The sequence below is a fragment of the Paramisgurnus dabryanus genome, chromosome 6 (assembly GCF_030506205.2).
Source record: "Paramisgurnus dabryanus chromosome 6, PD_genome_1.1, whole genome shotgun sequence".
NCBI classification, from domain to species: Eukaryota; Metazoa; Chordata; class Actinopteri; order Cypriniformes; family Cobitidae; genus Paramisgurnus; species Paramisgurnus dabryanus.
In genome coordinates this window covers 20,304,782-20,319,370 of record NC_133342.1, presented here as the reverse complement: position 1 = coordinate 20,319,370, position 14,589 = coordinate 20,304,782, and the positions used below count along the sequence as shown (strand labels likewise).

The 14,589-nt window shown below is 41.8% G+C and overlaps 1 protein-coding gene across 2 annotated transcripts in view; it reads right to left on the bottom strand.

The window, feature by feature from the left end:
* The window catches only part of slc44a5a (solute carrier family 44 member 5a), a 102,266-nt gene that overhangs the window by 45,433 nt on the left and 42,244 nt on the right, over positions 1-14,589 (bottom strand). For both annotated transcript variants that reach the window (XM_065275940.2, XM_065275941.2), the window contains exon 2: positions 8,690-8,738. In XM_065275940.2, the coding sequence (XP_065132012.1) occupies positions 8,690-8,738 (49 nt within the window). The remainder of the gene's footprint in view (positions 1-8,689; positions 8,739-14,589) is intronic.

The window sequence follows — 14,589 nt, the reverse complement described above, 5'->3', positions numbered from 1 at the left end:
GTATTCAGGGATGTTTTGTGTTTTGACTCTTGCTGTGTAATTATTTTTTAACAAATGTGCAATCATCTCTGCATTGCTGGAATCCATGTGACAAATGAAAGCAATTCATCCAAATATTTACAGCAGGCTGCTAATAAGCTCACTGTCACGGTAGGAAATCCACTGTTTCCTCCGTGTCATGTGTGTGTGTGTTTGTTTGTCACTCACCCTCTGCCATGTGCTCGTTAGAGCGATTCCCTCCACCTGTGTGTTGATTGTCTCGCTCCAGCTGTTCATCAGTACATCACCTCCATAAATACTCACCTGACTTTCTGTTCCCTGCCAGATTCTTTCATTGTGTTTCGGCTCTGTGTTGGTTGGTTGTCTCGTGTTGTTTGGATTACAGTTTCAGTTGGATGTGTATTGTCGTCGTCTTCGTGTGGATGTTACCGTGTTCAGCCTGGATTTCACCACTGCTCACCACTCCACCAACGTCACACTCAATACCTTCATCACCAACTTCCACCGTAGTCTTCGCCACCATTGCCAACAACAACAACACCGGACTGTGTTTACTTCCGCATTGACTCTCATACTCTCTCTGTGTTTATTTTTAATAAACATTGTTCAATTATTCCCCTGCAGTTGTTTCCACTCCTTACGTGTCATTACAGAAGAATCTGGCCAACATGGAAGCAGCGGGGGAACAACCCATTTCCGCGTTGGAGGAGTTTCTCCAGCGATCGTTGGCTAGGATGGATCATCAGGACAAAGCAATCGACGATATGCGGAAGGCCATCCATGCAATGGTGGGGAAAGTGTCCGAGCTCTCCCAGCGATCTCCACACACCACGCTACCCACTGCGCCACCCACGCCGCTCGCATCATCTTCACCTCCAGGGGGTAGTTCTTTTCCAGAACCCCGGTTACCCATCCCAGAAAAATACTCTGGTGAGCCCAAGTACTGCCGTACATTTCTCTCTCATTGCTCTCTCCACTTTGCCCAACAGCCCCGGTCATTTTTCCTCGAGGAAACTAAGGTCGCGTTCACGCTCTCACTCCTGACTGGCAAGGCTGCCCTCTGGGGGACGGGGGTGTGGGAGAACAAGGACATCTGCTGCTCCTCGTTCACCCTGCTATCCCAGGAGATGAAGAGGGTCTTCGATCGCTCCGTCGCCGGGAAGGAAGCCGCCCGTCTCCTCACGGAGCTTCGGCAGGGGGAGCGGTCGGTTTTGGACTATGCCATCGAGTTCCGGACCCTGGCGGCGGAGTGCAGGTGGTACGAGGAGGCGCAGTGGGATCAGTTCCTGCATGGGTTGGCGGATCGGATCCAGCGAGAGATCGTCACGGCGGAGCTACCCACGACGCTCAACGGGCTGGTGGATTTGGCGATGCGGGTCGACGCTCGACTATCCATTGCCGCCCGTAGGAAGTCATCCGCCACATCCCAGTCACGTACAGAGATTTCCCGTCTGCCCAGCGAAATCTCCGCCGGCGGTCTCTCAGATCCGGAACCCATGCAGGTGGGTCGAGCTCGGTTACCCCGGGAGGAGAGGAATCGGCGGAGATCCCGTGGATTATGCATGTACTGCGGTGAGCCGGGCCATCAGTGTCAGCAATGCCCGGAAAAAGACCAAGCCCGGTAGTAAGACGGAGGCTACTATCGGGCGGGATCTCTGCCAGCAAGACCTCGACAACATCTACTCTCCTTCCGGTGAGGCTACGGTGGTCCACCAAGTCTCACACTGGTCACGCACTTCTGGATTCGGGGGCGGAGGGCAACTTCATCGACAGCTCACTTGCACGTAAGCTTCAGATACCCGTCATTCCTCTCACCCACCAGATTGCGCCCTTCGCCCTCAACGGACAGCAACTTCCCACTATCAAGCACACCACCGCACCCATCACTCTCATCACTTCTGGCAATCACACAGAGACAATTTCATTTTTTATCACTGACACTGCTCTCTCCCCCATTGTTCTCGGACATCCTTGGCTCCATTCCCCTAACCGCACTGTTGACTGAAAACTGGGTTCTGTTACCAGCTGGAGCGAGGAGTGTCATAAGTCCTGTCTTGTGTCTGCCTGTTTAACTGTTTCTGAGTCTGTGTTTCAGGGGGAAGCAGTGGATTTGTCTAACGTGCCCGCGGAGTACCACGACCTGAAGGCGGTGTTCAGTAAGTCTCGGGCTGATTCTCTTCCTCCGCATCGTCCCTATGACTGTGCGATAGAGTTATTGCCAGGTACGTTTCCGCCTAAGGGCAAGTTATACTCTCTGTCAGTTCCTGAGATGGAGGCCATGGAGAAATATATTTCTGATTCTCTGGCTACGGGGTTCATTCGCCCTTCCTCTTCTCCAGCGGGGGCGGGGTTCTTTTTTGTGGGTAAGAAGGATGGATCCTTGCGACCTTGTATTGACTACCGAGGGTTGAACAACATTACGGTAAAGAATACCTATCCTTTGCCGTTAATGTCTTCTGCCTTTGAGAGGTTGCAGGGAGCGTCCGTCTTCACTAAATTGGACTTACATAATGCATATCATTTGGTCCGTATTAGGAAGGGGGATGAATGGAAGACTGCTTTTAACACCCCTCGTGGCCATTTTGAGTACTGCGTGATGCCTTTCGGGCTCACAAACTCGCCAGCGGTCTTCCAAGCACTCGTTAATGACGTGTTGCGAGACCTGATTGATCGGTTTATATATGTTTACCTGGATGACATACTGATTTTTTCCTCGTCTCTCCAGGAACATTTGCAACACGTACGACGAGTGCTTCTGCGCTCGCTAGAGAATGGGATTTTTGTCAAGGCGGAAAAATGCGTTTTTCATGCACAGTCTGTTTCTTTTCTAGGACACATCATTTCGACTGAGGGTGTGCGCATGGATCCTGAGAAGGTTAAGGGTGTGGTGGATTGGCCATCCCCAGAGTCTCGCAAGGCCCTGCAGAGATTTCTGGGGTTCGCCAATTTTTACCGGCGCTTCATTCGCAATTTCAGCCAACTAGCCGCACCTCTGACCGCCTTGACTTCCCCTAGTTTGACGTTCAGGTGGTCAGACGCAGCCGAGGCTGCGTTTGCCAAACTGAAAAGCTGTTTGTTTCAGCTCCCATTCTTGTCACCCCTGATCGCTCACGTCAATTCATAGTGGAGGTTGACGCGTCAGAGGTGGGGGTAGGAGCAGTGCTTTCCCAGCGCGCATCCTCAGACGGAAAGGTGCATCCTTGCGCGTATTATTCTCACCGTTTATCTCCTGCGGAAGTTAATTATGACATTGGCAATCGAGAGTTGTTGGCTGTCAAGCTAACACTGGAGGAATGGCGTCACTGGCTTGAGGGGTCGGGTGTACCTTTCATTGTTTGGACGGACCATAAGAATCTCGAGTACATTAGAACCGCCAAAAGACCTAACTCCAGGCAGGCTCGGTGGGCACTTTTTTTCGGACCTTTCGATTTTACATTATCTTACCGGCCGGGTTCCAAAAACATCAAACCCGATGCTTTATCCCGTCTTTTTGAGCGTTCCGATCGCACTGCTACTCCCCAGCCCGTTTTACCGGAGACCATCATTATCTCCGCGCTCAGATGGGAGGTCGAATCGAAGGTTTTGACAGCCTTAGAAGGGGTAACGCCCCCGGCTCGGTGCCCACCGAATCGTTTGTTTGTGCCGGAGAAGTTACGGTCTGACATCCTCCAGTGGGGTCATTCTTCCAGTGTTGCTTGTCACCCAGGGGTTAGTAGAACTAGGTTCCTAGTCAAGCAACGATTTTGGTGGCCTGGTATGGCTCGTGACGTCCACGACTTCGTCTTGGCTTGTTCGGTTTGTGCCACTGGTAAGACTTCCAATCGACCTCCTGATGGGTTACTCTTACCGTTGTCTGTCCCTTCGAGACCCTGGTCCCATATATCGCTAGATTTCATTACCGCCCTCCCACCCTCTAAGGGTAATACAGTGATTTTAACCGTAGTGGACCGGTTCTCGAAGGCGACTCATTTCATTCCCTTGCCCAAATTACCATCAGCCAAGGAAACAGCGGTAGCTGTCATTGACCACGTCTTCCGGATACATGGCCTCCCGACAGACGTGGTCTCTGACAGGGGTCCCCAATTTGTGTCCAAATTTTGGCGAGAATTTTGTAAACTGCTAGGAGCGACTGTTAGTCTTTCATCCGGGTTCCATCCCCAGAGCAATGGTCAAACCGAACGAGCCAACCAGGATGTCGAAAGGGTGTTACGATGTTTGGTTTCCAAGAATCCTTCATCCTGGTGTCAGCAGCTCTCAATTGTGGAGTACGCACACAATTCTCTGCCAGTGTCATCTGTGGCATGTCTCCATTTAAGTGTAGTTTAGGGTACTAACTACCTAATTTTGTCAGTACGGAATCCGAGGTGTCGGTCCCCTCCGCACACGCACTAGTCCAGAGGTGTCACCGTACCTGGACCAGAGCTCGTAGAGCTTTGCTCCAGGCAAGGTCGCGCACCAAGGCCAAGGCCGATCGCCACCGGTCAAAGCCTCCCTGTTACGTCGTCGGTCAAAGAGTGTGGCTTTCAACCCAGAATATTCCGATGCGTTCCGTTTCGAATAAGCTTGCTCCCAAATTTATTGGCCCGTTTTCTGTTACCAAAATCATTAATCCGGTAACAGTGCGTCTGAGCCTTCCACCGGCGTACAAGAGGGTTCATCCCGTCTTTCATGTTTCCAAAATTAAACCGGTGTTTTCATCCCGTCTTAATCCGCCTGCCCCGGTCCCCCCCCCGCCTCGTATCGTTAATGGGGAGACCACTTATTCGGTTAACCGTATTCTGGACTCTAGACGGAGGGGACGCGGATTTCAGTATTTGGTGGATTGGGAGGGTTACGGTCCGGAGGAGAGAAGGTGGGTTCCTGCTCGAGACATACTGGATCACCGCCTTATAGATGAAATCAATCTACAGGTAAAGCAGGCTGGGAACGTCAAGGGGCGTTCCTAGGGGAGGGGGTACTGTCACGGTAGGAAATCCACTGTTTCCTCCGTGTCATGTGTGTGTGTGTTTGTTTGTCACTCACCCTCTGCCATGTGCTCGTTAGAGCGATTCCCTCCACCTGTGTGTTGATTGTCTCGCTCCAGCTGTTCATCATTACATCACCTCCATAAATACTCACCTGACTTTCTGTTCCCTGCCAGATTCTTTCATTGTGTTTCGGCTCTGTGTTGGTTGGTTGTCTCGTGTTGTTTGGATTACAGTTTCAGTTGGATGTGTATTGTCGTCGTCTTCGTGTGGATGTTCCCGTGTTCAGCCTGGATTTCACCACTGCTCACTCCACCAACGTCGCACTCAAAACCTTCATCACCAACTTCCACCGTAGTCTTCGCCACCATTGCCAACAACAACAACAACACCGGACTGTGTTTACTTCCGCATTGACTCTCATACTCTCTCTGTGTTTATTTTTAATAAACATTGTTCAATTATTCCCCTGCAGTTGTTTCCACTCCTTACGTGTCATTACACTCACTGAAGCTAATAATGACAGTGAATCTTTTTTAAAAAGCTGATAACTGCTCACACAACATCAGCTCATAAATCTTTGAAAAAATTCCTTTTAGTTTTTTAGTTGCCTATTCACATGACTCCATGTGAGCCTGCTTATGACGTCGATGAATATTCTATGAACATCTAAGGATTTTGTATGTATAGACCATTTCTTTGGACATTACTACGGTTATGCGTCTGAACAAAACTTTACTTCCGGCCTCTATTTAATGTTCTGGCTAGTGGCTAAACTGAACTCTGAAACAAATACTTGTCAAAAATAACAAATATTTTGGTTTCCTGCACATGAGAGGAGATTGCATCATGCATCACCGCTATGTGAAGGGAGGTTTGGCAGCCGATCTGTAGTTAACATTGTATACATTATATAGCACACATTTTGCACAGTAACATTAGCTTAGTGTAGTTTTTGATACGCTTTAGCTATCTAAGGTACTTGACCCTTTTTGGGTGCATGAAAAATTTTGTTTGCTGCCTGCCCGCTCCGCTGGTCCTGTCCAGCTTTCCTTCATCTCCGCTGGTCCCATTCAGCTCTCCTTTATCTCTGCTATTCCCATCCAGCTTTCCTTCGCCAAACAACACATCACCAATCTCCTCAGAGGTCCCTACGAGCCTTCCACTCCCTCCTCCTCGTTCATTGGTGTCCTGTTCATTGGCCTGGTCACTAGAAGATCCCTCGGCTCACCGTCAGCTTGCTATGTCCATTGGGACGTAAACACTGGCTACCCTGGGGTTAGTGTTTCCCATGTCTCCGCTTCTAGCTTCACTTCAGCCCGGTTCTCCATCATCTCCACTGTTGCCTATTGGCTCCGTTAGGCTCCCTTGTTTCACCGGCTCCGCCTTGGTCAGTCGTCACCCCACCTTGGGGAGCAGTGGCTCAGTGGTTCATGTAGGTTGTCTACAAATCGGAAGGTTGGTGGTTCAATCCCTGGCTCCACCTGACCAAGTGTCAAGGTGTCCTTGAGCAAGACATCGAACCCTAGCTGCTCCCAACGAGCAGGATTGCAGCCTTGCATGGCTGACACCGCCGTCGGTGTATAAATGAGTGAGTGAATGTAAGGCAACTTTTAAAGCGCTTTGGATGGCCAGAGGTCTGTTAAAAGCGCTATATGAATGCAGTCCATTTACCATTTACGGGTATGACTGTGTAATGATGCCATAATATGCTTACAAACGAATCTGATCGTGTTAGAAGGAAAATACAAAGTAGGAGATAGTAATCACTTTTTGCAGCAAACATTAAATTTCAAGTACGAGATCCAGGGTTTCTGCTACAGTAAATCTCTTTGGCATTGTGCTGCTACAGAATGAGTAGAAAACTTAACTTTTGTAACGTTTTATCTGAAGCATCATCAAAACTTGCAGTGGGACTTTAATCTCTAAAGTGTGTGTATATGTGTGTGTGTTTTCTGCACAATGGCGAGTTGACAATTTAAAAAGAAGTTTAGTTATTGTATATGTGTGAGTAGCTGTTTTTTATTTGACAAAATCATAACTCTGTTATAGGCTCTTTTTAGTTCTTTGTTTGTGGGTCTGTTTGTCTGTACGTGGTTGTGTGTGCGTTTGTGTGAATGTTGATCACATTGAGGATGTTGTATAGGCACATCCTTTATTTATGTGTATGTATTATCTGCATTGTGTTGATTTATTGATGGTTATTGAACAAATAAATGGGTTCCTATGGGTACCCAAAAATGAAGACTTTTAAAAATTAACAACTTAACATTGTTGAATAAAGTCCAACTTTTTCGGGAGTGTAAGGTGGCAAACTTAGGGAAAGTAGCCAAGTTTTGTACCAATCAGATCAAGAGAATAAATTTATTTTTTAAAAACAAAATCTATCCCATTTAGCCCAGATTTGTACTAAACATCTTTGAGGATATTGTGGACTCGTGTAGACCAGTTGTTCTCAAACTTTTTCAGTGTGCGGCCCCCCTTGTGTACGGTGCATTCCTTCACGCCCCCCCCAAAGAAAATTTATGACAATTTTGTTCTAAAACGTAACATTTTAATTAGACAAAACATATTAAAGTAGATCTCGTGGCCCCCCTGGGGTCCCGGCCCAAAATTGTGAACCACTGGTGTAGACACTGAGCAGTGTTTGTTGTGAATATGGTTCTTTTGCATATAGTCCATTTGGTTCCAACTTCCACCCATATACTGTAATCCTGATTGACAGTTACTGTATGTGAAACAGTTGATAAAAACATGGACAATCCTATTTGCAAGCTCAGTGTTTATTAGGAACCAGATGGGTGACATACTGTATAAGCATACTGTAAATTTACATTAAAAGGGTAAAGTATAAATGAAGTTTACAGTATATTCATGTAAACAAAGACATTGCCTTGATGTGTTATGAGTGTCATGCAACAGGTTTTATTTTAATACATAAGGTATGGTATGCATGCTACAACCACAGTCTATGCAGACCTACCACTGTGCTTTGAACATGGTCTTTGAAAAGATGTAATATAAGACAACATCTTCTTTTCCCCCGGACCACACTTCCACTAACTCCACTCTCAGTCTTTCACTGCACAGTCAGACACAATTAGGAAAGTGAGCAATATCCTCATTCTTTATTTAATGACCCATCATCCCTCTATGTGGGTTACTGGGCCTTCATTGCTGGATGACCTGTTTTGATTGTTTTATAGCTCCTGCACTTCCTCTCACTCTTCTTTAAGCAAGTCAGGGCCACTGATTTTGTGCTCTCTTCCCAAATGGCTTCACACACAGCTTTTAACCATGACAACATAAAGTTATAACTAAACTAAGTTGCGAATGCTGCATTTTTTTTAACACCCTGCTGATTTTCAGTCCTCCAGTTATTGAATTAGTTTAGTTAATGATCCGCATGATGCTGTACAGATACACTGGAGAAACGCCTAAGGATTAGAGAGAGTTTGCTTAAAAAAATATTTTGACTGCATGGGATTAAATTAATACATTTACATGGAAAGTAATTACTGTGGTGGAAAAATCTCCATGACAACATTCTCTTCTATTTGTCAAGAGAATAAGAAATAATCTAATAAAGGAAAAGAACCTTGAGTCGTTATTATAGTGCAGTTATTGGCGCCTTGAATAATGTTGACTCTGATTAATGGTACAAATCAAGAGTAATTTGTCACATATGAATCTGAACCATTGAGAAGACATGTAGCTTGATTTACCTGTTGTAAACAGGACCTCTAAATGTTGGGTCAAACTTGCGAGGTTCACCTACGGAAACAAAAAGGAAATGTAAGAGTGGTTTCCAAATGAGTTGCAATTATTTTAATATGTGAGACATCCGAGACATCAAGCTACAGCAGTTGCTATGTAATGTGTGACGATTACAGATCCAATCTTACATATCCCAAAGTATTCACAAGCAAATCAGGGCCTCCATGATCATATCAAGCGTTTGATAATTAGTAGAGATTGATCGATACAGATTTCTTTTAACTGATACCAAATATTTGAATCCTTATGTGCTGATAACCGATATTGACACAATTACTACAACACTGAACTGAACAAACCCTTATCACTCCCTCTTTGCATACAATGTAATAAACAGGGGTCTGAAAGGGTGAAGAATAATATTAATTTAATAAATATTATAACTGGAATAAAACATTGTTAGGAAAGTAACAAACAAAACAACTTATCTGTCATTCAGTGAATTTTCTTAACTGGTATTTTGTGTCTGAATAATTAATATTTTGTTGCTATAGCTTATAAAATGGCTGTTGACAAAGCGCTGTTTATCTATGCTTTTACTCACGCATTAACTCTATTAAACTGCGACAGCTTGCGAAAGAAATGAATAATTAATATCCACAGACATTTTTTGGTGAAATAATGTTTATCTGGTAAATGTTAATATGACTTAGGGTAAATCTTGTTAAAGTTAGCTAAATGTGGTGGCTATACTTCAGCCTTCAACCTGGTAAGTGAACAGCATTATGAAAGTGATTTTACGTGGCTACTAATAAGCATGAGTAAAAAAAATTAATTCAACGTTTTTAATTCCACCAGGAATTCATTCATGGCTGTTTCATTAATGTAAAGTTACATGGTTATTGGGACAGGATTTGATGGATCAGTTTACGTGACTCTGTGAGTTAGTCTCTATTTCTTAGCCAAGCTGCATACATTGCATATCAGTCATTTATAACACATCTTATCTTATACTTATAACTTTATTCGTCTCTGTTAAGGGAAAATTGTCTTGGGCAATACAGGTAGAAGTAAAGTAAAGCTGCACAACAGAACACCTCCATCAATAACAATTCACAATCATACAATCATGTCCTTTGAATTTAAATTCAACAACCTTGTAGCCAGAGAAGCAAAATAATTCCTATAGTAGTTGTATCTAAACCTTGCAGTGTGGACCCGTTGACCAGATATAGTAATTCAAATTCAGGTAAAAAGTACATGAGATGGGTCCAGAGTCATTTTCCTTGCCTGTTTATAAGCAATTTTGTCAAATATAGACTGAAGATTGGAATAAACCCCCAAACCAACCACTTTCAATTCTATGCACAGCCTTCTGTGCATAAATGTCTGTTAATGTTAAATAAGTTGATTAATTAAAGCAAAGTAATATACGCAAAATCCTTTTAATAAAGTGGCGTCACTCCGCTGTCATATTTGCTGTGCAGGCTGTTGTTGTTGTTATCTCCTAAAAAAACCTGATATCCGATAATGGAAAAATGCATAAATATTGGGAAAAATATCAGGAAACAATTGTTTTTCACAGTGGCGGCCGGTGCCTCCTCTTCCGAGGGGCGCAAATTCAAAGTATGTGTTTCTATGGTTTTGTTCCTAATCTGTGGAATGATCTGCCGGTTGTGACAAGATCTGCTGACTCTGACTCTGTAGCAGTCTTTAAGAATCGACTAAAAACCCATCTCTTCCGCCAACATGTTGTTTTCTATTTTTCTAACTATATCTTTTGTCTTAAAAAAAAAAAAAAAACTACTAACCCGTGGCTATGTATACTGTGTTAGACTAGTTCTAGTGCACTTGTATTGCTGTTCTTCAGTTGATCTAATTGCTTCTATTGTTACCTCATTTGTAAATCCCATAAAAGCGTCTGCTAAATTACTAAAATGTAAATGTGTTCAGAGTGTCATGTCAAAATATATGTTCGATGCGTCATGTGAACCTATGTGTGTCATGTCAAAATACGTGCCCGCTGCACACGCGTTGAAAGGGTTTATGCTAAAAGAGAAGTTCACGTCAAAGTGTCAAAAAAGCAGTTGGATGTGTTACAGAGTATTTCTGTGCTGAATGCACTTTGCCAGGGTTTTTTCCGAATACTATTCCAGCTTACATATCAGGGGCAAGCCACACCTATCATTTATTTTTATGAGCACTTCCCCCGGAAAACACGCATGCACGTCAATCAGTGGGAGAGCGAGAACCAAGGACGCTAGAAGTCACAGGCATCACTTCACGCGACAGCTTTGTGACTTAACAAACGCTAATGGCAAAAAATATGAAAAAACAATGAGAACACAAAATATAAGACACAAGAAAAAAAGCCTTGCCATGGACACGAAAAACGTTCTATAGAAATTCATGCTGAGTGCCATGAAAAAGTAATTCGTGCTCAATAGCACGAAAAAAGCTGAATTTTGTGTCCATGAAAACGAATAAATGAATCAAATATTTTGTGACTATAACACGACTTCCCGTGATATTTGGTTGGCTGCAACGGTATAATTGTAGTGTGAGCCTGGCTAATAAGAGAGCATCCAGATGGAAATCCACAAGCCTGCTTACATATTTTCTATGGTAGTTTTATTCCTTGTTGTTCCACCACCTGGCTGTCTGTCAGCAGAGGATCTCGAAATTCTTGCCAATGCAAGCAGGATGTTTACAGAATTCTCTGTATAGCATTTTGTAACTATGCTTTGTTAAAGGTGACTTCTTTTTTTCTTTAGTTCAACACAAAAATGTTATATTAAAATGCCATCATGTTACTGCTTATGGATGTATCAATTGCTGTATAAGCTCAAATGATTAATAGTTTACTCACAAAAACATACCGATTCACTTCAGAAGATATACAGAACCTCATTGGTAATATAAGTGGTATGTGGTTCAGATGAAGAAAGTAAGTCTGAGATGGCATAAGGGCAAGTAAATAATATTCATATTTTGGTGAACAATTCATTTAAACTGTTGGAAAAAAGAGAAATCAATCAAATGTATATTTTTGTGTGTATAAACTGTACGATTTGATGAATTCTATTGGTTGTATAACTGAACAACAGAAGCATTTCAAGAGTTTCCTGTAACATATCACGATGCAGCTTTGCATGTAAACAACAAAAACATTATCAACTAAACCAATCACTACTGCACCACAATCAACTTTTCATTAATCTTCCATTCCTCAAAATGATGTAAACACTAACTGCCCTCTTGGTATTTTCTGAATTGCGTTTCTGCAGACCAAATCGTATTACTCCTGCCATGCTGTACACCTTGTCGGAATTGGTCTGTCACCTGAGATGCGACGGAAAATCGATGAAGAAGGCCGTGGCACATTTAGCAGACTGACTGAGCGTTCCATCTTCCCAACACAATGGGTTTTTCTCCCATCAGCCACCTTCGCAAAACTGAGCAGAGGGAGGATTTTTTTAACAGGCTAGAATAGGCACAGTTTTGTGCATATTCAAATGTGAGATTTTGAAGCTGGATTTAAGTGCAACTTCTGAAAATCATCCAATCAATCGATCGATCGATCGATCGATCGATCAATCAATCAATCAATCAATCAATCAATCAATCAATCAATCAATCAATCAATCAATCAATCAATCAAAACATTGATTTATTTGAGTTATCAAATGTCAAAGAGAAATAAAAAGTAATCCCTGGCTGTCATGATCAGTTGCTATTTAGTTTTAACCACTTTCACACAGTGCATTGATCACATAAAACTGAAAGCAAACCTGTCCCAAATTGTATCCCAGAATAGGGACCTAGTAAAAAAAAAATGCAAAGCATGGTTTCTTGAGAGAGGTAATATGCAAACTTCAACTTAATCGAAGTGAAAGTTGAAATACTCATTTAAAATGCACACTAATACCCATGCTGTCACAAGGTTGTAATTAAAGTGACCTTAATTACAGCAAGCCAACTTTATGTCAAACCTGTGTCACTACACGTCAGCATTGTGCATCTGTTATATCACTGCTTCTGATTTTGACACATGGCAGGTCAAAGAGTAAAAGAAACAGAGAAGGAACTAAACTATATTCACATCACGACCATTAGACATTTGAAACAACACGATAATAATTGCAATGAAAATCCAATTTAGCTCTGAATGATTGCAGGGTGCCTGCCCACCTCCTTAAATATTCTCTGCAACTATCCGGCTCTCAGAGCGGAGGAGGGTTACGGTTTGAGAGTAATTAGAGTTGAGAAAGTAAATTCGCTGGAGATGTAGCTCATGATTTAATTCTTCTCTGCCAGGTCTTCAGCACTACACAGCGATTAAAGTAAACAAACTAAGCTGTTGTGCGTTCACCTTTCTGCACCCCCACTTATTCAGAGGTATTCAATCAATACACCCCCATTAGAGACCCAGCCATGGGCAAAAATAAATTAATAAACAAAATCAGTATCACGTACAGCAGAATGTAGCTCACATTAACACATAAACTCTAGGGAAACTTCATGATAATAGACACTGATTCTATAAGAAAGGCTTTGTTTTAAAACGTAATGAGCTGCCTATATCAATATTGATTACCAAATAATTGAATTAACAATAAATACTAAAACAGTTCATCTTAAACTGTTTAGTTAAAAACAATTTTACATGATATTTTTGTGATCTGCATGGTATTTATGGTAACTTAACATAAATTTAGCAACATTCCTGTACAAGAAATAGTTTGTATGAGTTGATGTTAATGTAGAGTGTTACAAATCTGTCACATATGGATTTTTATTTCATTTAGGATGCTGATGTAGAAGCTATTTCTAGTTACATAAAAAAAAGTTTTACCCTTGCTGGGTAAATATTGGACAGAATACATATTGAGTTCACAGCGGTGTGTTCTGTCCAATATTTACCCAGCCAGCATGGGTTAAAAATAAAATTGCCATTTTTGAGTGTAGGCATCAGTGCAAGGCAAGTTATACAATTTTGTAACAGAGCCAGAGGTTTTATTACTTTTTTATATATTAAATCTATATAACTTTACAGCTTCATCCATAATGCAATGCACAAACAGGTTAGACAAATAATATTTATGGTACTATATTATAGTACCATAAAGCAGACAACACATCTAGGTATTTTATAACAATTTGTGGTTGTCTTGTACATCACAAATATTAAAATATATATATTCTAAATATATTCAATAGACAGTACAATTGAGAATTTTCTTTAAAAAATAAATAAATATAAATATAAATATATATATATATATATATATATATATATACAAATCACAAATATTAAAAGATATATATTCTAAATATATTCAATATACAGTACAATTGAGAATTTTCTTTGAGAAAAAAAAATTATATATATATATATATATATATATATATATATATATATATATATATATATATACACACACACATTTAAATATATATATATATATATATATATATATTTATAGGTTGGATAATAGTGATATTCTATACCAATTTGAACATTTAAATATACAATAGCATTGATTTAAATATTGTCTGCATGACTGCTCTGATTTAAAAGTTATGAGGCATCCTAAACTTTATATAATTCACCACTGTGTCTAGCATACTGCTTCATCCATAAACAATGCATACACATACTCCAACAGAATACATTCAATAGATATTTCTACGAAATGTCTTGAGAGTACTTCTTGCCATAGCCCAGAACACAAGCCGGCTGACTCGGTAAGCATTCAGTGGACTTGGCCTAAAGCCATAGCATTAATGAAAGCCTAGAAATCCTGAGTTTCACAGGGCTTCAAAGATGTAATGTGTTGGTGGGTGGGCATTGAGCTCTTTTATACAGTGGAGTGGGCATTCAGCAGGCATTTCGGAAATAAATAAA